The sequence below is a fragment of the Protomyctophum bolini genome (assembly GCF_963924005.1).
Source record: "Protomyctophum bolini genome assembly, chromosome: 10".
NCBI classification, from domain to species: domain Eukaryota; kingdom Metazoa; phylum Chordata; class Actinopteri; order Myctophiformes; family Myctophidae; genus Protomyctophum; species Protomyctophum bolini.
Genome location: NC_137871.1, coordinates 35,648,478 through 35,675,949, shown reverse-complemented (window position 1 = coordinate 35,675,949; position 27,472 = coordinate 35,648,478). Strand labels below are relative to the sequence as shown.

Sequence of the window (27,472 nt, the reverse complement as noted above, 5' to 3'; positions counted from 1 at the left end):
TCCAGGGTTGTTCGTGTGGGGAACAGACATAATTTAGGGAGACAGCGTGTGGATCTGAATCTGTGAGCCTGTCCTTGAACTTCTTGTAGCTCACCAGCATTTGCCTTTTTTTGATCAGATCACTTGTCATATTTTTTACAACTGGAAATGGAAACACACAACCATTACAAATTCACCGTGTGTGGTGTAGAGATGACTCAGACTCAGACATCAGTCATGGAAACGTAAACTTTAGGCTCAAAGGCGTTGTCCTAAAATGTTCTTTTTATATAAAGATGGTGATTTTATATTAGCAGCTGCAGTGTGCATGCATGGTCCACCACGAAGCTGTTAAACAAGTCCTCGTGATGTAAGAAAACTGTTGATTTAAAATGACACATTCCTTGATGAAAATCCCTCAACGTGTTTTCGATCATAGAACCAAATAAAAACCACGTCTGTGTTCCTAAAATAGAAGTCACCCAAATGGAATTCACTATCAGATAACGCTGTTATCCTCCACGAAGATGGATGTCACCCTTTTTTTTTTTTCCACTGGCGGATCCCTGGAACATCGATCCCTCCTTCTCCACCCGCTCTCCTCCCAAGACTCCCTCCCTCCTTCCGCCCTCTCTCCTTTTCCCACCTTGTTGCTGTACGCCGGCCTGTGATCTGTCTTTAACCGTTTCCAGACGTTTGCATGCATGCTGCCTGCAACCCTAAACTACCCCTCACCCCCCCACCACCACCACCACCCCCCCTCGTCACCCCCCCCCCCCCCCCACTTCCTCCGCAAGTCCACCCACCACTGCTGCTGCACTTCATTATGATGCTCCTCATGCACGTCACGGCCCTCTCTCTTCATCATGCACTGTAATGGGATACGGGAAGAGTGGGTACACCTCCGTGTTAAAATTGCCTTTTTTTCCCCTCCACAAAGTGTATAAAATAATTTGGAAAATGGTCTTCCTGACAGGAAATGGTCAGCTAATGTAAACTAAAGTACACATGATTTGAACAAGCACAGCACATCATTATCAGGCCTAAAAATGTACAACTTAATTTTGCCCAAAATGACTATATAGCTATTAAGGTTTTGAAGCAATTGTATAACTATTAGGCCATAATTGTCGATTGTTTAGCATGTGTATGAATGTTAGTCACCTTTAGAACCTAATAGGTGTTGACTTGAATATACTGTGTTATGTGTAGCCAATGTAATTTGTTGTCATTGGTCTAAATGTAAAACATTGGTTCTGAAACTTTCTTTTAATTTCAAGGGGAATTCCCCCATAACTCTGAGCTACAGACCTGGGTCCATTTGGAACACTAGTGTCAATAAACCTTGCAGTGTCCACGGAGGATAGCCCCTTGAGATCTCGTTTTAGAGGGGGTCCTCGGGCACAACACAATGAATACAGTACATTGACTAAACAATACATTAAACATGTCGACACAGAACAATACACTTACATCAACAAAACATAGATGCTCTCCAAACCACTCAAACACTTCATCAACCAGAAGCAACTGCAACTGACATGCAACTGTCGTTTTAACCAGCGTTGCTAGTTAAAACTCACCCTGTGAGGTTAGGGTTAGGTTAGGTGTTAGTTAGGGTGTGGGGTAGGGTAGGGTGTTGCAGGACTAATGCCTGTTAGTACGCTGGACCAAACACATGCACCCTCTCTCACTACTGACTCAGAAATAGCTAAAAATAAAAAATAAAAAGAAGATTTGCTATATCTGCATTTTTGTTTTGGTGAAGTTGTTAGAAACAAAAATTTAATGTTATAAAAACATGCCCAAAACAGGGACGTAAGGTTGAAATTGACATTCAAAACCTGTTTTCGTTTTTATTACTGTCATTTCATGCATGTCTCCATTCTCACCACACCAAACTAATGGCTCAGTGTGACGCTGGATAACTCAGTGTACAGCGTTGTCTCCGCACAGCGTGCTGCAAAGTGCCACACAGTGACCCATTTGTTAGTGGGACTCAACAGGGATGGACCACGGACACATTGTTGTTCTGTCTGTGTGCAGCCATGCATTGCATTCCTGTGTCAATTGGCCTCAAATACTGTGCACGCCAGAAAATCATTAAATCATTACGGGAAGTCTTCTTGAAGTATTAAAAACAAACATGAATTTTATTAGTATTCATTTTATTTCTTTCAACTTTGGCAATTAATTTGGCCGGCGGGAACAAGATTGCACCGGCATGAAATGTGGCTTTAGTCGACTCCCAAGCAACTTAATTGACCCCATGGAAGTCTATCCATCAGGGCTTATCTTTCTGAAATGGAAAGATATTGAGATTTTCTGCCCGGAATGTTCAACCCATAACCTTAGATTCATCTCTTCCCAGAGTGTTGAGTGTAGATTTTGATTCAGAAATGGGATAGTCCTATATTGAATTATTAATAATATAGTTATTATTAACTACTATTAAGTGATGTTTTTGCTTCTCTTGGTTTGCAGACCAAAAGACATTTGGAGCCATCCGCCATGGGGACCGTGGAAGTTTCCATATTATGTCGTCTGACATTCATAGTCACAGGTGGGTTTTATTCTTAATCTTAAGGCATCTGATTGTATTGGAGTTTTTTTTTGTTATTCTGTTTGTCTTTCTCAGCTTGTTTCTGTATTTGTTTAAAAAAAAACGAAACTCTAATGAACAGAACGTAAAAAGAAAAAAAGTCTTAGACCTGAGGCCGATTCAAAGAAATATCTTACGTTACATAATGTTACTGCTACAGTATATCAGTGGTGCTCAAAGCGTTTTCATGTCAAGTATACCCCAGAATGATATACGATCACCACCTCAAAATATTTAGTTCCATGGACCCCCACTCCTCAGAAGCAAAGATTTGAGTTAAAAATGTAATATATATATATTTCAAAGATTTGCACAAATCTTCAAGATTTTTTTTAAATGGCTGATCTACAAGCTCACAGCGCAGCCCGAAGTGGTGCGCTATTAGCTTTGTATATCGTGCTATTGTTGAATAGTCAAAGTATAAAATAATGGTTATAAAGTGGTTGTAAATGACACAGATCCTTTCCCGGTCTTTAATGGGTTGAACATGTTCAACAGTCACACTGTGAGAAACCATTAGGCCCTTATATGGTGATTAAAGACGATTGTGTTGAAATCCTGACGGCACACACCGGCCAATTAGCCCCGCGAGATAAGCCCGGTACCTCTGGACGGCTGGCCTGTGTCATTTTGAGTACATCTGTCAATGATAAGACGCCATTATCCTCCCACGCATCGGCCTAGGGCAGCTCTCGTCCTTCAGCGCACGGGACGGGCACATTGAAACAGGATCTGAGGATTATATTGTTGTTTTAACCTTTGGCCCCCATACTCCTGTCATGGTGACCTCTCTCTCCAACCCTAAGCTAACCTCCAGTTTAATACCAGACTTTCCATCTCGGAGGAAAGCCTGGTCTGTGTTTCTAAATCGCCTTGTGATCCGGTCTAGACCGGATGGTAAAATGAAAAAAGAAATGAAGAAAAAACAAACACCTCTTATTCCCATTTGTGGGTTTCTGCCGCGCTTTGTTTTTGTCCCCATCTGTTTGTTTTTAGTCTTGCCAGTCGCTAAGTTGGAATAAAATATGGATATACCAAACCAAAGATTCCAAGACGTACTTGAAGAAACTAAAATTATAATGCCCCTTGATCACAGGGAATTTTGGGTACACTGATTCCAGTTTGTGGTTTCCTGCCTGATGATCATGACCACAAACCAGTGACTACAACATGACGTTGAGGTTACCATCCGATCGGATCCAACTGGATCGGATCCAACTGGATCCGACCGGAAATGGCAGCTTCCTTACTTGGATTTCGGGAGGTGTAGTTTGACTAGTTTCAGACTTCCAGACTTACAGCATTCGGAGATTGTGGAATAGTTGTCTGGCTACACACGAGACTAACCCTAACCTAATCCAACCTCCTCCTTCCTCCTTGTCTCAACTGCAGCTCTGCTGCTGCGTCTCAGTCCCTACTGCTCCTGCCTGGAGGTCACCCCCTCCTCCGCCGACGGAGAGCTGGTCCTGTCGGCGGGCTCGTCGCTCAGCCTCACGTGCTCGGGCAGCGAGGCCGTGGACTGGAGCTTCAAGAGGGAGGGCGTGACGTACGCCCCGGTCAGCGACGACGAGTACCACGTTGAGCGGCGGGGCGGTGATGGCGCCGGCGCCGTCGTTTTGACCCTGATCAACGTGAGCTGGAGACACACGGCAGTGTACGAGTGCACCGACCTGCACACCGGGGAAACCAAGGAGGTGGCGGTCTTTGTGCCAGGTTGGTTATAGGCTAATTAACGTTTTTACCTTTTACCTAGTGGTTTTTAACTCATTTCGTATCAAGGTCCATTATTTATTCGGCATTTAAGTCACGGACCACCAAGAGATTTATAGCCTCTCAGACCCAAGACCCTTTTAACGATCAAAATAACAATTCTTCTATATTCTATAATTGTGTAGACTTCTTGTAAATTAAGTAATAGATGTATAGATGTTTAACAAAAAATGTACTCTTGAGAGCAAAAAATGAAACGAAATGGTCCATTTGGTTTCATTCTTTTGCTTGTTTCATTGTACACTCTAAAGAGTTAAAGATCTAGGGTTCATTTGGTTTATCTGGGGACCACCTGAGACCCTAAGTCTTCCCCCCACCCCCCCTGTCCTCAGACCCTGAGGTGTGGTTCGTGGAGAGGTCCCACGGCATGGTGACCAAGACCAGCGACGAGGGAATCATCCCGTGCGTGGTGACCGACCCGCGCATCAACGTCACCCTGTACGAGAGGGACCGGGACATGCCTCTCAAGGGCCTCTACGTGCCCAGCGAGGGCTACAAGGCCCCGCTGGAGGACCGCACCTACGTGTGCCGCGGAGAGCTGAACGGTGAGGTGAAAGAGTCCCAGGCCTTCTACGTCTTCAGCATCGTCGGTGAGTTGGGTTGGGTTGGTTTGAGGGGTTTTGTTTAGCTAAAGGGCTAACATTTGGCAACACTATGTTCTGTTATGAATGGCAACACACAAATTTACGTTATAAATATGTTATAGTACTCTCCATCTCGCCAACCAACCGCCTCTCTCCTTCCTTACATCTAAATGTTTTAGATCTACAAGCTCACAGCAGATCTACAAGCTCACAACTCGGCCTGATGCGACATGTTGTGTCGCATCAGGCACATTAACCAATGTTGTCGATTATATAACGTATTGATTATTCGATTAATCAGCAATCGATAGCAATATAACAATCGCTAAGAAGCTTTCCCTTCCATATCCCAGTCCCAGACGCCATCGATTGCTACATCAACGCCTCGAAGACGGTGCTGAAGCAAGGAGAGCCCCTGGCGGTCAACTGCACAGTCCATGGGGTGGACCTGGTGTCCTTCTCCTGGGACTACCCCAACGGAGAGGTGAGTGGGAGTTGTAGTCCTTCTCCTGGGACTACCCCAACGGAGAGGTGAGTGGGAGTTGTAGTCCTTCTCCTGGGACTACCCCAAGGGGCCAGTGAGGCTTTCCAACGTTGAAGCACGGGGCCCTAGTGGTAAGAGGAAGGACTGCAGGCGGACCCGTGGATTCATGACGAGGAAACCCCGTGCAGCTGGGCATTAACATTGAGCGCTCGGTTGCTGAATCTGCGAAAAAAGGCGGAAGTTTTGCTTCAAAACGCCACTGAGCAACTACCACTGACATGAATAGCGCCAGATCAGTCTCTATCCTTTTAATACTCTATGGACTACCCCAACGCAGAGGTGAGTGGGAGTTGTAGTCCTTCTCCTGGGACCACCCCAACGGAGAGGTGAGTGGGAGTGGGAACAGCAGCAAAGAAACAAGGCCTTTTGTTTGACTTTCCCCTCCCCGATGGCTCGCGGGCCTCATAACAATCCCAAATTACATCAAGATGTGGAGACACGCCTCCATTTTTTAATCCTCCATAGATATCCCACTCAGCACATGGAGCCTAATCATAATCAAGTAATAATCGTGTCAGGAAATTGGCAAGCTTGGAAGCCATCTGCAAAACAAATAAAAACAGTGCCCTCTTTTCCTGTCTCGAGAGACTAGGAAATTGGTAACTGATAAACCTTTATTTATTTATTGTTGTATCATTTGTTATAGCCATTCAAATCGCAGCTGTCGGATGCTGTGAAAAGACTTTCGAGGCGGGAAAAAAGTATCTTCTTGTTGGGGTTAGGTTGGGGAGTTATTGAGTTTACAGTATTATTTTGCCTAAACATACGTAATGTCCTAGTATGAGCAAATAGGGGCAGGGAATCAACGTCACGCGATTCCTCGTTTGACCCGGCAAAAACTCGGATGTGTGTCTCAAAGAAAAATGATTGAATATTAGGCGGTCCCGTTTAAAATTTTCACAAGACCGGGTGGTTACGAATGTACGCCATTCCATCTCTCTCCCATATTTAGTTGTGACTCTGCAGGGTTCAGAAAGCAGACCAGCCCCAGACGAGTCTGGATGGTTCATGATATACTACAGAAATGCCCTATAAAATGACCCTAAACAATTCAGTGTTTTTTATAAACAGTTGTCTTGTGAAATGAATTATTTGACAGACAGGGAGCCAGTGTAAACATCATAGAACTGGAATGATATCATCCACACAAACAGTGTTTTGGATCAACTGCAGCCGTCCCACAGGGACACCTGTGAATGTGTTCTACTCCACAATAGATCCAACTGATCCAATAGACTGGAGTACTTTTACTCCACTACAATTACTGAGCTTTAATAATCAAAATCTACAAAGTAACTAGTATACTATAGTTACTTTGTAGATTTCGATTATTATTCCAAAACATACATTAACCAGCAGCCCTAAATACATTTTGGCCATTCATGTCTTCTCTCTCTCTCTCTCAGGAGGCCGACGTGGAGCCTCTGACAGACGTGCTGTCCTCCATGTCCATGCGCTCCTGCCTGATGTTCCCTCGCGCCACGCTGGCACACAGCGGGCGATACTACTGTCACGTTCACGAGGGAGTCCAAGACCTCAGCGCCTCCGCCAACATCAACATCACTGTGCTCGGTGAGACCGTTTTACCCGCACGCACGCACATGCACACACATCAACATCACTGTGCTTGGTGAGACAGTTTTATACCCTCACACACACGTACACGCATGCACACACACACAGACACACACACACACACACACCATCAACATCACTGTGCTTGGTGAGACTGTTTTACCCTCACGCACGCACACACACACGCACGCACTCTCTCAAAATAAACTGATGCTGGATAGATTATTATTGCGGGATTTTTGTGTGGCTCTCTAGTCTCTACTTACCTGTATATGTTTCATTCTTAAGCCATGGGTGAGAGAAACTATTAAGACACCTTTTGTTTATAGAGAAATCATCTGGAATTTATTTCTGTTCAAGGTGATTTCTCAGAGAATATAAATGTGCGATTTAATCTCCTATAATTCGATGTGGTGAGTGATCCTGAGGTCTAGATTTATCTTTAGAGGTTTATAGGAATGCCTTATTGTGCGTTTTACTGTAAGAGCCTTCATAGTTTCTGACCATTCCATTTCCAGTGGTGGAAAGTAGCTAAGTATATTGAGTATGTTGTACTTTTGGTACTTTAAGTGCATTTTGATACCAATACCTTTGTACTTTTACTCAAGTAAATCATGAATTCCGGACTTTTAACTAAGGCCTCACTCACACCTTTCGATCTACAACATTGATGCATGCTAGATGTACTGTAAGCAAGATGTAAGTGTCATGGCCGCCCCAATGCATTTCCAATGGAAGTCACATGGTTTGATACAACATTTTGGACTACAAGCTGTTGTATGGCTTTCGGCTGTGTTTCGACTGCCCCCCCCCCCCCTCCCCCTCATACAACACAAATTTTGTGTCAAACCATGTGACTCCCATTGGAAATGCATTGGGGCAAGATGTATCACACCCTTTGTATACAACAAGCATACATCAGTCTGTTGCGAAGGTGTGAGTGAGGCCTTTCCGAGAATTTCCACCACTGTCCATTTCTACCTGGTTCTGTCATCCAGCGTGCACACAGCGTGTCCGTGGATGCTTACTCTGGTTCCAGTGAAGTGTGCTAAGTTTATGAAAGCTTTATAAAAGCTTACGCCGTCATGCTGTACAGCAGGAGTTCACCGTAGAGTTGAGACCCAAAAGAGGAACATTTGTTGTCTCCCAGTACCAAAACTTAAGAAAACGAAACAAAAAAAACCATTTAGAATAAATTGTGCTTTATTTTTATATACCGTATATATATCTGAAACATTTTTGGAGACATTTTGAAGAAGAAAAATAAAATTAAACAGAATAAATAAATGAATGAGGTTTCAGATTTCTGTATAATAGTAGTGTGGCACGGTATACGATGATGGCCTGAATTTCACCTAAAATTGCATGAAATATGCATATTTAAATGAGTTAATCCCTCTATTAACCTTCTTCTCTTCGTCATCATGCAGAGAAAGGCTTTGTGGTCCTGAGGCCTGCTCAGGAACGGAACATTTCAGCGAAGCTGCATGAAAACATGGAGCTGAGGGTGGAGATCGAAGCCTACCCTCTGCCTCAGGTCCACTGGAGCAGAGAGAAGGGCACCATCAACGGAGACAAAACCATCACCACGCGGCAAGACCCGACCCACGAGACCAGGTGAAACAATAAGAGAACAAGACCTACTTTAAAGATAAACTTGTCGACCTTGACAATGCTCTGCATAATAGTACGGTATATCACGGTTGAAGGCTCTGCATGCACGCAAATTAAATTGCATGACAAATATTTGGAGCCAAGTCTTTGGCCTAAGTTATAGGGTGTTCACTGAGTGACAACCTCTGGAGACATTCAGCCCATGTCACTCAGCACCAGATAAGGATTTGGCAGAGAGATTCACGGCAGTGTTGACTTGAGAGGCCTCGCGGCCTCTCTGTCAACACCACACATGGGATCTGTAAACAGACAATTGTGTTGAAGAATATACGCGAATGGGTCGCAACAAGGAAACACGCGGAAAGCAAGCGATTTCTTACATACAGATGCCATTTGAGAACTTCACACATCATGCCATTGGCAAAACAGTGGATTGTCAGTAAATTGTCAGAACATTGTCAGTGAGAAAGGAGGGCATTTGCAATGGTGTTGTTATGCAAATGCAATTCAGATTCTTTTGTCGAGTGTCGAAAAGGGTCGACAAGGGACAATTGTTTTTGCCACCCGCAAGGCTAAACAGTGAAAAGAACCTTGGGAAAACAAGTATTTCCAGAAAATTGTTTTACCACAGTAAATCCTTCAATTACATGTAGTAATGATTTTACATGGTTATATTGTGCCTTTTCCCACAAAAGGGCGCATATAATCACTCAAACTTCCTGCATATTTCGCATATTTTGTTTTTTCACACATTTTCAAACATTCCGCATATTTCACTTCATAAACAATTTCACTGCATGCAATCACAGAAAGACCCTGCATATTGCAAAATCAAGGATTGTAGTCCGTGTTTTTTCTGGAGGGTCTAATACATTCTATGTCTATGACCTCAGGTATGTCAGCACACTGACCTTGGTGCGGGTCAGGACAGACCAGAAAGGCCTCTACACTGTCCTCGTCACCAACGGAGATGACACCAAGGAGCTGACCTTTGACCTGGAAGTGCAAGGTGAGATACATTCATGATAAATGAATCCTTTAAAATCGAGGAAGCATCCGTGTCCATAACAGGTCTGTAACTCTGAGAGCTCAAATGGATTCTACGGGTCCATCTGGTTCCATTTGTACACTCTCAGAGTTAAGGGGTCCTTGCAAATAAAACATTTGAGAACCAATAGTACTAGTTGGACTGCTAATGTGCCTGTTACCAAGTGGGTAAAATGAAAGAATGGACCAGGAGGCAGGCGTGCAGGTGAAACATAAAAGTTCTTAAAGTATAAAAAAAAGTGGACAACTAAAGAAAAGGCAACTTAAACAACACAACTTAAATGAGAGGTACAGGTGTCAACCTCTCCCCATGGCAGCCTACTCTCAACTGAACCATTCCCCATTTATATAGACTACTGACTCCACCCATGGCTAAGTAGTCAGCCAATCCCAATGTACTAGCAATCCACCCGAGATGCTCCCCAGAATGTAATGAGCTCTTCAGGCACCACACCCCACTACACTACACAGGATTGACGGCAGCTCCCCAATAATGGCATCTGTGCAGATAAACACAGTTTAGATATATATATATATATATATGCCACAGCAGAATGTGCAGATTGTGCATCTTCTGCGGGACTGCATGAGAATCTACAGGTCACAAGCATACAATACAGCATGGATACGATAAATGTGTATTGTTGAGCATTATAAATACAATGAATGTATGCTGTTGAACATCAGACATTTAGACTGTCAGGGGATGCTCTGTCACAGGCTTCACAATGCCATAGTGTCATAGTAAAAAAGAAAGTGTCATGAAGAAAACCTGGAGACATTCAGTAATTGATCTTATGATCAAAACAAGAACATTATAATGGTGTGTGAAAAAGAAAGTGGACAAGTTGCCGCGGACAAGACCAAGTCTTTTCCGCGGACACATTTGTCTGCATGTGTATGGCCATATTGATATTGACTAGTGTAAAAAGCAGGTGTCTTGAGCACATCCAGTTCTTGGCTGGTGCTGGACACACAGACTGTGTGCGGACCACTCCTTCTCTGTACATATTGATATTGCCCCGTTTACAGTTGATAATATACGGTTCACAACATTCAACTCTTTTGTGACTAGATCATTTTGCCTGTGTATAGTTCCTCCTCAGATTAAAGACCTTTCCGACAGTCCCATCCCTGGGAAGAGGCACTTGGTGACCTGCGCGGCGGAGGGGGTCCCGTCCCCGACCGTCCACTGGTACAGCTGTGACAGCATGCTCAAGTGAGTCTATCCATCATTATGGTGATCTGTCAAACACTGACCACTAGGGGGCTGACCGTCCACTGCTACAGCTGTGACAGCATGCTAAAGTGAGTCCATCCATCATCACCACGGTGATCTGTCAAACAATGGACACTGCATGGGGGGTGGTGGGGAAAACCATAGACATAGAAAGGTAGACGCCTCCTTCGCCACTGCAATTCATTGGAGCGACCTGTCTCGCACTGAGGGCGGAAGTGCGCTCATAGAGTTATATGAACATGAGCGTCATGGCGGCCTCCAGTCCAGTCACGTGACTCACGTCCCTTCCTTTCATTACGTTCCTTGGCACCAACGCAGAAGGCCCCCAGAGCCGGAAGAGGCGTCTACCTTTCTATGTCTATGGGAAAAACTACTACTGTACATTTCTTTACCCAAGTAAAAGTATCAAAACTGCAATATAGAAGTACTAGTCTGTAGTAAAAGACCGGTAATCACAATGTACTTTATCCCACCACTGTTAACCACTAGAAAAAGCTCGTAAGGAGACCGGAGAATCATTGACTTTAATACCTTTGTGTTTTATTTTTGACCTGAACTATAGATGTAGCAACAACACGTCTGCAGTCTGGCGGCCCCTGGTGGCTGACCTAGAGACCGTAAGCATCCAGACCAACATCAGCTACAACGAGAGCCGAAAGGTGGGCCAGGTGCGCAGTCAGGTGACCTTCCACAAACCCCAGCAGGTCATGGTGCGATGTGAGGCCACGAACCGGGGAGGGATGGACCGGCGCGACATCAAGCTAGTGTCCAACAGTAGGTGTTTTATCATCAAGCTATAGTGTCCAACAGTAGGTGTTTTATCATCAAGCTATAGTGTCCAACAGTAGGTGTTTTATCATCAAGCTAGTGTCCAACAGTAGGTGTTTTATCATCAAGCTATAGTGTCCAACAGTAGGTGTTTTATCATCAAGCTAGTGTCCAACAGTAGGTGTTTTATCATCAAGCTATAGTGTCCAACAGTAGGTGTTTTATCATCAAGCTATAGTGTCCAACAGTAGGTGTTTTATCATCAAGCTAGTGTCCAACAGTAGGTGTTTTATCATCAAGCTATAGTGTCCAACAGTAGGTGTTTTATCATCAAGCTAGTGTCCAACAGTAGGTGTTTTATCATCAAGCTAGTGTCCAACAGTAGGTGTTTTATCATCAAGCTAGTGTCCAACAGTAGGTGTTTTATCATCAAGCTAGTTGATTGTCACGAAAATCAAAATCATTGCAATTAACGATTTAACCCATTGAGACTTGAGACCATATAGTCTACAAATGTCTACAAACGTATGTAAGTGGTGCTCAAAGTTTTTCATGTCAAGGTATTTGGCCGACGACCCCCCATCTCAAAATGTTTTGCTTCAGGGACCCCCCAGAAACAAAGACTTGAGTTAAAAATGAAAGAATATATATGAAAGATTTGTTTTCACGATTTTTGGAAAATAGCAGATCTACAAGCTTGTAGCACGGCACTCATTTTTGTTAGTGTTCGTCATTGAAAAAGGGTAGTCGGCGAACTTTTTTTTGGTCATAGTTTCAACATTGCATTTGACCAAAATACACTAGTACTATTCACAACCTATACAGTTTTATGATGTGACTGCATACAAGAGTCATAACTACATTTCAAAAGTCTTTACTCAAAACCCATTTCTTCTCCCTGGCTTTCAATGTTTGACCTAATTAACCTGTGTACTGTTTGTGTTGCTTTGATTTTGTTTTACTATGTTACTTGCGTTGATTGTATGTTTACCTCATGATCCTGTACAGCACTTTGGTTGACCTTCTGGTCTTTGTAAATGTGCTCTAGAAATAAAGTTTGATTTGATTTTGTTATTAAATGCTGTCTTCTTTCTTCTGTTAAAGCACTTTTCTCCCAGGTGGCCATATTGGCTGCCGTTCTGGCTTTGGTAGTCATCATCATCATCTCCATCATCATCCTCATCGCCGTTTGGAGGAAGGTTAGACTTGTTCACTATCGCCATTAGAAAAACATATTGATTACCATAATGCACCACAAATGAGCCAAAAGAGTTATTAAGAGTATATTAATATTAAGAGTCAGCAATGAGGAAGATTTACATTTGTGTACGAGTGTATAGTATGTGATCTGAGGTGGTGGAAAGTAACTTATACATTTACTCAAATACTGTACTTAAGTACAATTTAGAGGTATTTGTATTGAGTATTTCCAATTTCCAATACTTTTACTTCTACTGTACTACATCTCAGATCCAAATATTGTCCTTTTACTCCACTACATTTATTTGAAAACTTTCGTTGCTACTATTTACTAGTATACTTTTTACATTTGAATTATTATTACAAACCATGCATTAACCACTTCTGCCCTAAATATATTTTGGCCGTTTGAAAATAGCTGATCTACACAAGCTCACAATGTATGAACTAGTACATTTTGATACCAATACTTTACTCAAGTGCATTTTGAATTCTGCACTTTTACTTAATTGTAACATAGCATTTCTACTACATTGCAGTATTGTTACTTAAATAAATAAGTTCCACCACCGCTTTACGTTTGTGTACGAGTGTGTTTTTTTTAAACAAAGTATGTGATCTGTTGCTTTGTTCCCAGAAGCCTCGGTATGAGATCAGATGGAAGGTGATTGAGTCTGTGAGTCTGGATGGCCATGAATACATCTACGTGGACCCCATTCATCTCCCCTATGACCTGGCCTGGGAAATGCCCAGAGACAACCTGGTGCTGGGTAGGGCAGTGCTTCTATGCTTCTAATCTATGGCCTGGGAAATGCCCAGAGACAACCTGGTGCTGGGTAGGGCAGTGCTTCTATGCTTTCTAATCTATGTAAAGCACTTTGGATAAAAGCGCTATACAAATGCACCATTTACTTAATGACATCAATGCTGATTTAATCTATTCACATTATAGTGCTACCTGACATCAACTCACAGATCATGTGTTTTGTAATTTAACCGCATTAACCCTGGCATCCAAAAAATAGCTAAAGTAAGTCGATGTACAACCTCATAACGAGTTGGAATGCGACACATTCTGAGCTTGTAAATCAGCTATTTTCACTGTGCATCAAACAGCAACATAGGGCTTAAAATTAATCCATTTTAGCCATACTAATGTAACCCATTTTGGGCGGGAACCCCTTTTGGTGCTAGCATCATGTTATGCTTTAGCTATTGAAAAATAGCAGATCTACAAGCTCATAGCGTGCCACCGAGTGGCGCGCTACAAGCTTGTAGGTCTGCTATTTTTGAAAAATCGAAGAACGAATGACATAGCTTTTTCAGAAAACTGTCAGGATGTAGAAGACATTTTTAGAATCTGATCTCAGGTCAGAATGGGGTAATGCAGTAGGTAATAAGTTAGAATTACAATGACGTTTCCTTGCCCTCAGTTTATGGCGTAATGTTTCACTTCCAACTGTTTATTTTCCATTTCTCTCATTGATTCCACTGTTTCGTCTCGCAGGTCGCACTCTTGGGTCGGGAGCGTTCGGCCGGGTGGTCGAAGCCACTGCCTACGGGCTCGGCCATTCCCAGTCCAGCACAAAGGTGGCCGTGAAAATGCTCAAATGTAAGATTTATATACATTTTCCACCCTAGCTGCGCTTTAGCATCCAAAGTCTATACATACAGCAAATATAATTCGTATGGTATACATACTAATAATGCATCCCAACACCCCGATGTGCTTTAGTTTGCTTGCCAACTTGGGCCTGGTATGTCAGCCAACGTGTTATTTTGTTGTTCTGTGAGGCAGCATGATTCCCTCTGGGCTGGCCCACCATAGTTGAATTTATGTTTTTTTCCCCCCTACTCCTGTTCTCATAGCTACCTTTCTTTGGCCTCCATTCATAGTCTCTTTATTTATTCAGTGGTGGAAAAAGTACTCAAATGTTTTACTTAAGTAAGAGTATCAATACTGCAATATAGAAATACTCGATGTACTTCAACATGTACTTAAAGTAGCGAAAGTAAAAGTACTACTTATAAAGAAGGTCCCATTTCAAGTGTTCAAATCCATACAAATCTTTTGAAAATAGCAGATCTACAAGCTCACAATGCGTCACATCATTGTGAGCTCGTACATCGGCTATTTTCGAATGGCCCAAATGTATAAATAGGACTGAAATGATTCATTTTTTGTAATAATAATCAAAACCTAGTAACTCAAGTTTTCAAATAATTGTAGCGTAGAGTAAAAGTACAATATATGGCCTCCAAGATGTATAGTGGAGCAGAAGTAAAAGTATTGGAAATTGTAAATACTCAAGTAAAGTACACGTACCTCAAAATTGTACTTACAGTACTTCCACTACGTACCACTGTATTTATTTATTTTCTCTTGCTCCCTCCTGCCATGCAGCCACGGCCAGGAGGAGTGAGACTCAGGCCCTGATGTCCGAGCTGAAGATTATGAGTCACCTGGGTCCTCACCTCAACATAGTCAACCTGCTGGGAGCCTGCACCAAACAAGGTGAGTCACCTGCAGTCCTCACCTCAACAACCTGCTGGGAGCATGCACCAAACAAGGTGAGTCACCTGCAGTCCTCACCTCAACAACCTGCTGGGAGCATGCACCAAACAAGGTGAGTCACCTGCAGTCCTCACCTCAACAACCTGCTGGGAGCATGCACCAAACAAGGTGAGTCACCTGCAGTCCTCACCTCAACAACCTGCTGGAAGCATGCACTAAACAAGGTGAGTCATCTGCAGTCCTCACCTCAACAACCTGCTGGGAGCATGCACCAAACAAGGTGAGTCATCTGCAGTCCTCACCTCAACAACCTGCTGGGAGCATGCACTAAACAAGGTGAGTCATCTGCAGTCCTCACCTCAACAACCTGCTGGGAGCATGCACCAAACAAGGTGAGTCATCTGCAGTCCTCACCTCAACAACCTGCTGGGAGCATGCACTAAACAAGGTGAGTCATCTGCAGTCCTCACCAGAGTGTAGAGTAGGAGAGTAGCGGATGCCTATAGTTCCAAACATTGCTCCTATGGCTGGAACTATCCCATTGAGATAGAATGACCACTTCCGCATTCTATTGTTACAATGGGAGTCAACGCTAGTATCGCCACTCTATATTACTCTGGTCCTCACCTCAGCAACCTGCTAGGTGAAGACCTACAAGACAGCTGGCAGACTATCTGACTTGTAAAGAAACACACACCATGCCCTGCATATAGCATAGCTACCGTCCCTAGCTACCGTCCCATCGCCTGAAGTGATGCGACGCTCTGATTGGTTCAGAAACTTCAGAGCGGTGTTTCAAGTCGAAACGTTTCCGTTTCCGTTTCCCTACACCTTTAATGACAGTACCTCCTGTCGTACCAACCACAACCAGGTCCTCTGTACCTGGTGACTGAGTACTGCTGCTATGGAGACCTGGTGGACTACCTGTTAATACCAGTACCTCCTGTTGTACCAACCAGGTCCTCTGTACCTGGTGACTGAGTACTGCCGCTACGGGGACCTGGTGGACTACCTGCACAGGAACAAGCAGAGCTTCCTGCAGTACCATGTTGCTGAGAAGAACCAGGGAGGAGACTCCGGCTGCCACGATATCTCTTTGAGTAGCAGCAGTACCCCACTGAGCCACAGGAAAGGGTGAGCAGCAGCGAGCACACCTTTATAACTGCACAGACAGACATAGGCCCCTTTTCCACTGGTTCCGTTCTTTATTTTTTCGAATGGGTTCACATCACATCTTCTTCCAACCTGAATAGTTATAACCTGAACAGAACCGCTTCAACCCCGTTGGAAAAGGGGCCCTACTGCACACACATTGCACAAACCTACACTCAAGGGTCATACTTTATAGACCGATTGATTGATTGATTGATACGGTTGACAAAAAGACAGAGGCTTGTTTACATTGTGGTCCACTAAACCACTTGGGTGCAGACTGCAGACCAATTTCTATCAATCTATGTAAAGCGCTTTGGATAAAAGCACTATATAAATGCACCATTTACCATTTAACCACAACAAAACACTACACAACAATATAGAAAATGTAAATATATAGAGATAAAACAGAGTCCAGACCTTGAGGGTCTCTAAATAGACCTTACAGGTCTGTAATTCTATACAAATGGACCCTTAATTACCCGTACTAGAATTCTCCAGTAGGGGGAGCTCTAATCCAAGTCGTGCCTCATCCAATATTCAAAAAGTGAAGTTCATGTGTTAGTTTTATAACAATGCCTTTTAATTGTATTATTAAAGTTAATCAATGATAATTATCTTTAAAAATGTTGTATCTATGAAAAACGTATTTCTGTTTATTTACTATAGGCTTATTTATTTAATTTGCTTCAAAATGTAATGTTACATGAAACATGTGAAATATAAGTTTGACCAATTAATCAACATCGCTCCAAATATCGGTTATTATTCATGTGGTTTCCATTTAGTTTTCGGCAGTGAAAAAAGTAGTCGACGGACATTTTTAGTCGATGAAAACAACACTGACATAGACATGAGTAACAGTATTTCTCTCCCTCCAGCTACGTGTCGTTTGGCTCAGAGTGTGACGGAGGCTACATAGACATGAGTAAGGACGAGCCCTCCATCTACGTACCCATGCAGGAGCAGATCAACGACACCATCAAATACGCAGACATCCAACCGTCTCCGTACGAGTCTCCCTACCAGCAGGAGGCGCTCTACCAGGAACAAGGTTAGAGCTCACTCCATTTATCCGTGCGCGTGTAAATGCATGCCAGTACTGTACTTGGGTGCGTTCGGAAATAGAGCACTGACTGAGCGCACTGTACAATGCAAACTAATAAGCGAGTGCGCTCCGGTGCGGAACTTCCGAATGCGCCCCTTAAGTACAACTCTGAGGTATTCGTACTTTACTTGAGTATTTCCAATTTCCAATACTTTTATACTTATACTCCACTACATTTATTGGAAAACTTTAGTTACTAGTTCCTTTGTAGATTTTGATTATTATTACAAAACGTACATAAACCGCTTCAGTCCTATATGCATTTCTGCCATTATTGTAGTAAAAAAACATTAGGTAGTCTACTTTTCCCCACCACTACTGGTTACTATGTGGTGTGGTCAGGTATGTGTATGTCTGTCTGCACGTTTAAATGTCTATATGCGTGTATGTTTATGCATGGAAGGTTGGACGGCACGATAGGGATCAAGTTGACCACAGGGTGAACAGAGGACACGCAGAAGTATAATTGTCTCAATTTCTGTCTGTCTGTCTGTCTGTCTGTCTGTCTGTAGGTTCCATGGTGGAGTCGTCGATGGTCATCAGTGACTCTACCTCACTCAGCTACAATGACCTGCTGGGCTTCAGCTACCAAGTTGCAAAGGGAATGGAGTTCCTTGCCTCCAAGAACGTAGGATATCATATTATCACGTCTGTTATTCTGTAAACACTGGCTTGGTGTTGTAGCCTATTTTTACCTGATTTTATATATTGTCCTTTGTTGGTCATGAACCTTGAAACCTTCTCCATTATTTAACGGATGTTAAACGGCATGTTGTGTTTCATAAACGAACACATCATACGTACTAAAATGTGCTTTAGTGCGACACTGTCAAATTATTTTCTTTTTTAAATTTATAGTATTTTATTCGTTTTTATTTTATTTTTATTTTATTAATTTCTTTCATTTTGTCAGCGTACATTACAGTACATCTTAATCTGAGCATGGCCTGTCCCAACGTTGGGTCATCTTGTAATGCGCCGAAAAAATTAATGTAAAAAATGATGTACCGTATATTCAACACAAGAAGAATAACTAAAAACATTAAAATAAGAGAAATGAAAAGAGAGACCAACAGACAAACAAAAAGAGGGGCAAATAACAAAGCCAATGGTTGTCATTACTATACCTAAATGATTAACTGAGATAGTAACAAAGACAAAAATACGCAAACATTAGCCAACAATGACATGCCCAACAAAGGGACACCATGTTGAAAGTGAGTGTATTGTTTGTCCCATTCCAGTGTGTCCATCGGGACCTTGCAGCCAGGAACGTATTGATCTGCGAGGGCAAGCTGGTGAAGATCTGTGACTTTGGCCTGGCCAGAGACATCATGCACGACACCAACTACATCTCTAAAGGCAGCGTGAGTGACTGACACACTATCAATTATATAGATCTGTGACTTTGGCTTGGCCAGAGAGACTGAGTGACTGACACACACTGGATTATAGAAATAGAGTTGGTGTGGCCGTGTTCAACCTTTTGTGAGTTTTTATGTTGTTGCCTGTCCTACAGCCTGATACCGTGGCGTCTACTCTAAAATGTTGTCAGTACTGATAATTATGCTAAGCTGTCTCAATGCTGTCTGTCTGTCTGTCTGTACTGTACTGTATGTGCAGGCCAGGGAATAATGCGATGTAGCTCCATCTTGGCAATGAAGGGTCGCTGCTAATCTTTTAGTGGTGCATGTAATCAATCTTTGTCTCTATCCTTGTAGACCTTCCTGCCCCTGAAGTGGATGGCACCAGAAAGTATCTTCCATAACCTGTACACGACCCTTAGTGATGTCTGGTCCTTTGGCATCCTGCTCTGGGAAATCTTTACCCTTGGTCAGTACACACACGCACGCACACGCATAAGCACGCACGCACACACACACACACACACACACACACACACACACACACACACACACACACACACACACACACACACACACACACACACACACACACACACACACACACACACACACACACACACACACACACACACACACACACACACACACACACACACACACACACACACACACACACACACACACACACACACACACACACGTTTGAGGAGCTCACATCTTTGTATGTCTAGCATCTGTAACTGTAAGAGATCAATTTCCATGCTCAGGGTTGTCTTGTGCACAAAGATTCTACTTAAAACAGTTCATTGTTCTATTTCAGATATCCATGCTGTGTTTGTGTGTGTGTGTGTGTGTGTGTGTGTGTGGTGGTCCTTGCTGTTGCTCAAATGCCAAATTAATAATGAGCCTTGATGAAAAGCACTGATGTAGAGCTGTTAAATGACGTCGCATTGCGTTGCAGGAGGAACGCCGTATCCTGACCTCCCTATGAACGAGCTGTTCTACAGCGCTCTGAAGAGAGGCTACCGCATGTCCAAGCCTGCTCACGCCTCTGACCAAATGTAAGTGTTCTACAGCGCTCTGAAGAGAGGCTACCGCATGGCCAGGCCTGCTCACGTCTTAGTCTTTTGAATAACACACCATTAGTCTTCTAAAATAGTTTAGTCTTAGTCTAGTCTTAGTCGACTAAATATCAGTATTTTAGTCTTAGTCTTAATGCAATGTAAATTTTGCCAGAAAAGATTTAGTCTTAGCCTTTTGAATAACACACCATTTAGTCTTAGTCATATTCAGTCTTCTGAAATAGTTTAGTCGACTAAATATGGAAAAACCTTAGTCGACTTAGTCTTTAGTCTACTGGTCTTAGTCAACTAAATTAACACTGCTCTGTAGAGAGGCTACTGCATGGCCAAGCCTGCTCATTGCTCATGCCTCCGAACAAATGTAAGTGCCATCGTATCGGGAATACCCTAAAGTAAACCTTTTAGAAAGTGGCAAAGAATAGATTTTTGCTATTTTTGCATGACACTATGATATCTCTGCTGTCGAGGAGAAACCAGTAAACCACCGAGGCGTAAACGTACAATATTTGCCTCTGAGATGTAGTGGAGTAGACGTAAAAGTATTGAAATACTCAAGTAAAGTTAATGTACTTAGTTACTTTACACCACGGCAAATCACTTAACCAACACACATTTAGGGATAATTTGGACAAAACAGGGGCACACTGTACACGGACAGAGGCCGTGGTCATGACGCAGACATATCCATGACTCGCAAATTGTATTTGTCTTTGTTATGCTCACACGGTCTCTCTCTTGTGTATAGTAATATCAGAATTAAAGACATGGAATAACCGTTTTGTCTCCATGTTGTGTTTTGCAGCTATGAGGTCATGAGGAAGTGCTGGGATGAGAATTTTGAGAAGAGACCCGGGTTCTCCTTTCTGGTCCACTCTATGGGGAACATGCTGGCCGAGGGATATAAAAAGGTACATTATTTATATAGTGGGACACAGTCCGCTGGCCTGCCGCCTGGCAACACAAGCACTGGTATAATTCCTGTTTTCCTTCTTGCTCCTCTCTCCACCACATGAACCCTAGCAAACATTCATGCATTTTTCCTTTCTTTTAAAGGTAGTTTGATATGTTTTTTGAGGTTCCATAAAACTAAAACTTATTTGTGAAAAAGCTAAAGCTCATTGAGCCTCTTTCTGGATGTCTTTTTTTCATCCCTGCATGATTTTGCAACTCATTTTCTCACCCAGTGTCAATTATCTAATGTAATCCTGGCTGCTACACTCCCTCTGCCAACCTGGGGAGAGCAAAGGGCTGACCTCATGCTTCCTTCAATGCATGAGGAGTCCAAGCTTCTTCTTTTCACCTGACAGGGGGGAGTTTCCCCGGTTTTATGTACTAGCGTGTGGAAGGATTAAGGAACGCGTTATTATCCAACCAGTTTATTTCCCCTCCATCAGGCGCCCCGGGGGCAAGGTGGCCAGGGGGAGGCAGTATCTTTCTCTGACGACAGGGTAACATTACATGCGTTAACCCCCCGATCCCATGTTCTCTGTTCTTCCGACGACAGAAATACAACCAGGTCAACGAGACCTTCATGAAGAGTGACCACCCAGCCGTGGCCCGCACCAAGCCCAGACTGGCCTCTCATCCCTTCCCCATCATGGCCTCCTCCTCTCCCCCGTCCTCCGCGGGCAGCGCCGTCCCTTCAGATCCACACAGCCCCGCCACCAGCCCCAGAGACTCCAGACAGGAGGCCGACGGGGAGGAGGAAGCTGTGGCCTCGTACAACGAATACATCATCCCCATCCCAGACCCCAAGCCGGAGGAAGGCTTCACAGACACCGACGACATCGCCTCATCGGAAAGTCCTGCGAGGTACAGTAAGGGCTGCCCACAACATTGAGACATGCACGGCGTCCCTCAAGCAGTGGTGGGGAAAAAAGTAGGCTACTCAAACGTTTTACTTAAGTAGAAGTGTCAATACTGCAAATATAGGCTAGTAAAAGTACTACTAGTCTGGAATTCAATCTGTACTTAAGCAAAAGTACAAAAGTATTGGCATCAAAATGTACTCAAAGTACCAACAGTAAAAGTACTCATTATGCAGAATGTTCCGTTTCAAGTTTTCAAATGTATAAAAAAATATTTGGAAAATAGACGATCTACAAGCTCACATGATCGCGACACATTGTAAGCCGGCTATCTTGAAATGGAAGAAATGTAGATATAGCTAGTGATGAAGTGATTCTTGTATCTACAACTACAAAGTAACTAGTAACTAAAGTTCTCAATAATTGTAGTGCAGTAAAAGTAAAAGTATTGGAAATTGGAAATAGTTGAGTAAAAAGTACTAAATATATCTACAATTACCTCAAAATGTACTCAAGTACAATATAAGTAAATGTACTTAGTTACAATACACCACTGCCCTTCAAGACACTGCAGATGGCTGCCAAATGCTGGACATGCAAGAAAGAGGAAGCATATTTTGCTTAACAAGATGGGTTTCCTTTTTCCCCCCACACCTACCCAGACCCAGCCAGATGTTGAATTGAGACAATCTGTCTTATGTTGCCAGGAAGGCATTAAGGCCACCTCAGCAGACTGTGACTGTGTGTGTAGTACAGTTTGACTGCAGGGCAGCCCATAACAAGACTCATCTGGGTTTTGTACCAAATGCCTTCTAAATCATGACAGTTTCCCCCCCCCCAAAAAACCTATGTTTCTGTATCTGTGGTTCTCAAACATTTTCATGTCAAGGACCACCAGAACTATATGTAATTGGCCACCGACCCCCTTCTGAAAATATGTCTTTTCAGGGACCCCCCCAGAAGCAAAGATTTGAGTAAAAACTTCCGCTCTGAAAGAATATATATTCAAAGATCTGCGCCACATTTTCACGATTTAAAAGAAATAGCTAAAGTATAACAGAATGCTTAAAACACCAACAGGGGTTCCCTTCCAGAAACCTATAGTTGGTCTTCAACTAGGACTCACAGTGCCCCCTAGTGACAGATTAGGAGAAAATGGGGATCCAGTTTCAAAGTAGTTTTGATGATCAAGTTTTCACACTGACCTTGCTGTGATCATCGTCATACGTTATGCATAAAAATCTTTACAATTTTGTTTGGTTGTAACTAAAAAATGAATAGCATCTTGTTGAAGATCCAGTAGTTCACCAATAGAAGGAGTACAGGCTGTACATATACTGACTGACTGACTGACTGACTTAGTTACGGTAATTATTTACCAGGCACTAGCACGACTCGGCTAAAAATCCCATTTTGTTTTCCTACATTATTTGTACTATATTTTATTAAGTTTTCTTTTAAATAAAATACATTTTAAAACAAACAAACAAACCAACAAAAACTAAGAAATTCCATAAATAAAAAATAATAATTAAGAACTAGTGAAAATAGCCGATTCACAATGCGATGTGCTGGGAGCTTTTGTGCGCTTTTGTGTACTTATAGATCTGCTATTTTCACTAGTTTGAGTCCTGGGCAAAAGTCTAATCTCTCTTTCGGGTCACGGGCTAAAATGTTTTGGGAACCACCACTGTTTTAAAGTTGTGTTCCGTTCTCTTTATGCAGCTCTCTGGCTCTGGAGGAGGAGACAGACTCCAACATGTCCCAGGAGGACACAGACGAGACCCTCCCCGAGGAGGACCTGCAGGAGGCTGCCGGGGAGAGAGACGCGTTGCTGGGCTGCTGCGGGACCCCCGATGTAGAGGACAGCTTCCTGTGAACCTCACAAGGAACTTATTTACTGAAGGAAGACTGACGTCATGACGGATACGCCACGACATTTTCATGGACGCTTTCATGGGAGGCAAAGCTCACAACGGAAGTTCCATGAAGTACATGGCAGTGAATAGAGCCGGCTGGACCAGCTCGTCGTGAACATTATTTCTGAACAATTGCGACCTTTGTCATATAAATCGGTTCAGGAATATAAAAGAAGACATATCACAGGTTGTTTTCTAATCACTTGCTTTTCGATGTGCTCAGTACATCATTTATTTGAGGCATCTAAACTGTGGCAGGTATCGTTTCTGCCTCGGAGGTATCGCGAGATTTGGCTGCCAAAACAGGAAACGGTGGACAATCTCGCGATACTACGCTCAGAAAGGTACTTTGTGCTCTATACATCAAAAAGCAACACAGCAGACAATAAGATATATTTTCCAGAAGCGATTACTTTACAAAGGTCTCAGTCATTCAGAAATAGTGTTCATGAGCTGGTCACCGGGCTCTCATCGACTCCAATGGATTCCACCGAACTTTCGGGTGTAGTTTGGCTCCCGTGGTGTGACGAATCTGCCGTCTGGAATTGCGCGATAGCGAAAATGACGTTGGTGTCTTTACCTTCTTTTTCATACACCTTGTAACCTTATAGAGGAACTTCATGTTGTTCCTGGAGATGGAATGTAGCTCAAATAGACAATGTAGCAGACGTCAGTGAGTACAGTAGGCCATCTTGAAATCTAGCACTTCCTTGAGTGCTCCTTATCACTCTACTCCTGTGTCACAATCACAAAATGGTGAAGTGGACGCAGTGGTTCTCAAAGTGGGGTCCCTGGACCCTCAGGGGTCCTTGAGGGAGTTCCAGGGGGTCCCCAGGTAAATGACTGATAGTTAGGAACCAAATGGATCCTTATGGGACTGTAACTAGATAGTTAAATTAACATTGGTCCGTACCATAATGCATGTCAAACTGTGGGTCCTATAAATAGTGAAAATCATTGCTAGAACCGTACAAAATCTTCTCTCATGGGGGTCTCTGGCATATCATTTCAAATGGGAGTCCGCAGGTTAATACTGTAAGTCTCAATTTGTGGGTCCTTGACATGAAAAACGTTTAAGAACTGAAGTAGAGCATTGTGGGTAAAAGATCTGTCTGAAGAAGGGCCCTGCGCACTCGAAACATCACCGTGGTAATAAATCTCTGCAAGTCTACAGACATTGTGTTTTCATAAAAATCACAGCTATGGTGAAATTGCTCAATATGCTCTGATATCCGAGATAAGAATCAGTCATGTGAGGAGAACCGAATAACCACATAAACTCTTGGCATAGTAATACAGTATTTAGTTGACCGGGGGGAGTTCTCTTCTTGGTCCACTCTACACCAAATCTCTTCGCCGAAAATAGCGGTTAGCCATAACTCAAACTTTTACAATACTCCCTCACATTCATCTAGACTTGTTGAAACAGGCCAAATGGTTTAGATGACCAGTGTTTTAGTCAGGGATTTATTACGATTACACTGATGTAGGTCTTGCATTCTTTTGTCTTTATTGTCAGTGTTTTATGTACAATAGATTTTGACATTATTGTTCTTCCTCTTGATCCTGCCAGTTTATTCACTTTTATATAATTTCTTCTATTTTTTTTTAGACCAATGTAGTTGTCCACAGCCGTAGACATTTGCAGTCTCATACGGGTGAACACATACTTTTAATTGTACTCTTTTTTTTAATCAATGCTACGTAAGCAATTATATTCATAAATGTTTATCCCTTTTCAATGTTATTTTCATGACATGACAATGTGGGAAGAATCTAGATGCACTGTTTCAAGTATGAGATGAGTTACACAATGTGGTACTGTAGGTATTAGTCCAAGAGGGATTTTTGAATTGTTTTTGAATGCAGTGAAAGCAGACATTGGAAATATAGCTATAGCCTGTTCCTCTGTGTGCATACGATGAAAACATGTTTATGTTATACAGTATATGTGAATTTTGTATATTTCAGATCATCTGTACTAGTGTTGCACTTTATCGTGTTTTAGGAAAACATGGATATTCACAAAAGAGGTAAAGGGTACATTTTATAGGCGATAGAATGGTAGAATCGAGAGTCTTGATCGAAGGATTTTAGATTCAGTTACACGGTGCAGAGATTTTTAACATAACGTCAGTCTTTTAGCTACAAGTTCAGCACATCACTGCCTTAGCACAAAATGGTACAAAACAGATTATTTGTACTATTGACTGTGATAACTGATATTTTGTCTTTTTGTTTTAGCATTCAGGTGACTTGTTGACGAGGGGGTTTGAAGGGCTATTGTAGTTAAGAAACCTAGCAAGACATTTTGAGGACATTTACAATGTAAATGTAGGTACTCTTTTTATTTCTTTGCATAATATTCACACTCACAGAAGCTCTATAGTTAAATTACATACACACTACCATTTAAAAACAAATGTTACGCTACTCTGTTTCTATGTAATGTTACACAATTTAGGATGCAGAACACTAAACAAATACCAAAGCTTCTCTTTAACGTTTACAAATGTATTTTTTATATGCAGTATTTTACATGTTTTGCAGATGTGAAAATAAAGGTTTATTATCAAAAGGTTTGTGTCTGTCCGTGTGTCCGGAGCTACAGTATACGCACATTGCCGGACCGATCACAGTCAAATGTATTATTATTGTGCATCGTTATACCTCCACACGTGTTTTAATAGTTTTGGAAATATTTAGCTTTAATTACGAAATCTTTCCCAAATTCTGATTTGGAACGTCTCGAGATCCCCCAGGAGGAAGTTACAAATGTTGCTCTGGAGAGGGAAGTCTGGAGCTCTCTGGTGAAGCTGTTGCCCCGCGACCCAACTACGGATAAGCGGTTGAAGATGGATGGATGGATTATTATTACAAAACACATTAACCACTTCATTTCGGGCATTTGAAAATAGCAGATCTACAATCTCCCAATGTATCGCGATGCGATGCATTGTGAGCTTGTATATCTGCTATGTTCTTATGATTTATTATACATTTTTATACCTTTGAAGACTTGTGAAGGGACGATCTGCACAATGAATACTTTCTACTTTTGGTACTTTAAGTACTACATTTTGATACCAATACTTTTGTACTACCTAAGTACATTTTTAATTCTGGACTCTTACTGTACTTATTTTGTACTACTTTTGGTACTTTAAGTACTACATTTTGATACCAATACTTTTGTACTACCCAAGTACATTTTTAATTCTGGACTCTTACTGTACTATTGATACTTTTACTTAAACATTTGAGTATTATTTCCATATTGGAGATACACATCGTTCCCTTGTGGATCCTCAGATGCACATGATTTGATTATTATTTAATGAAAGACCCATTGTTTTATTTCATAACTGAAGGTCTCTTCATGTGGAACTATACCATTTCATTAATGAAACATCAATATTTACAGTTTAGTTTGCTATTAAATTGCATGTTATGGATGCCATAACATCTCAGTAAATTGACTCACTGTCCGAAAAGCCCATCAGGGATTTTTCTGGACAATTGCATCTGTGAAAGCCATCCATCAAGCTTGCGTCCCCATCACTTTGAAGCTGCTGCTTTGCTGCGATTTGGCGGA

The 27,472-nt window shown here is 42.4% G+C and overlaps 1 protein-coding gene across 2 annotated transcripts in view; it reads left to right on the top strand.

The window, feature by feature from the left end:
* pdgfrb (platelet-derived growth factor receptor, beta polypeptide) overlaps nucleotides 1–26,455 on the top strand; it is a 39,030-nt gene extending 12,575 nt beyond the window's left edge. Inside the window, exons 2-23 of one of the 2 annotated variants that reach the window (XM_080774173.1) lie at nucleotides 2,464–2,542; nucleotides 3,974–4,294; nucleotides 4,684–4,941; nucleotides 5,289–5,419; nucleotides 6,886–7,051; nucleotides 8,485–8,671; nucleotides 9,562–9,677; nucleotides 10,811–10,934; nucleotides 11,518–11,729; nucleotides 12,828–12,922; nucleotides 13,564–13,693; nucleotides 14,431–14,535; nucleotides 15,328–15,438; nucleotides 16,398–16,572; nucleotides 17,475–17,647; nucleotides 18,214–18,329; nucleotides 18,946–19,068; nucleotides 19,423–19,534; nucleotides 20,030–20,129; nucleotides 20,953–21,058; nucleotides 21,655–21,962; nucleotides 23,684–26,455. In XM_080774173.1, the coding sequence (XP_080630299.1) occupies nucleotides 2,491–2,542; nucleotides 3,974–4,294; nucleotides 4,684–4,941; nucleotides 5,289–5,419; nucleotides 6,886–7,051; nucleotides 8,485–8,671; nucleotides 9,562–9,677; nucleotides 10,811–10,934; nucleotides 11,518–11,729; nucleotides 12,828–12,922; nucleotides 13,564–13,693; nucleotides 14,431–14,535; nucleotides 15,328–15,438; nucleotides 16,398–16,572; nucleotides 17,475–17,647; nucleotides 18,214–18,329; nucleotides 18,946–19,068; nucleotides 19,423–19,534; nucleotides 20,030–20,129; nucleotides 20,953–21,058; nucleotides 21,655–21,962; nucleotides 23,684–23,837 (3,375 nt within the window). In that variant the 5' untranslated portion in view covers nucleotides 2,464–2,490 and the 3' untranslated portion in view covers nucleotides 23,838–26,455. Of the gene's footprint in view, nucleotides 1–2,463; nucleotides 2,543–3,973; nucleotides 4,295–4,683; nucleotides 4,942–5,288; nucleotides 5,420–6,885; nucleotides 7,052–8,484; nucleotides 8,672–9,561; nucleotides 9,678–10,810; nucleotides 10,935–11,517; nucleotides 11,730–12,827; nucleotides 12,923–13,560; nucleotides 13,694–14,430; nucleotides 14,536–15,327; nucleotides 15,439–16,397; nucleotides 16,573–17,474; nucleotides 17,648–18,213; nucleotides 18,330–18,945; nucleotides 19,069–19,422; nucleotides 19,535–20,029; nucleotides 20,130–20,952; nucleotides 21,059–21,654; nucleotides 21,963–23,683 lie in introns of both variants that reach the window. The other variant, XM_080774172.1, reaches the window with a different exon arrangement.
* Nucleotides 26,456–27,472: the final 1,017 nt, after the last annotated feature.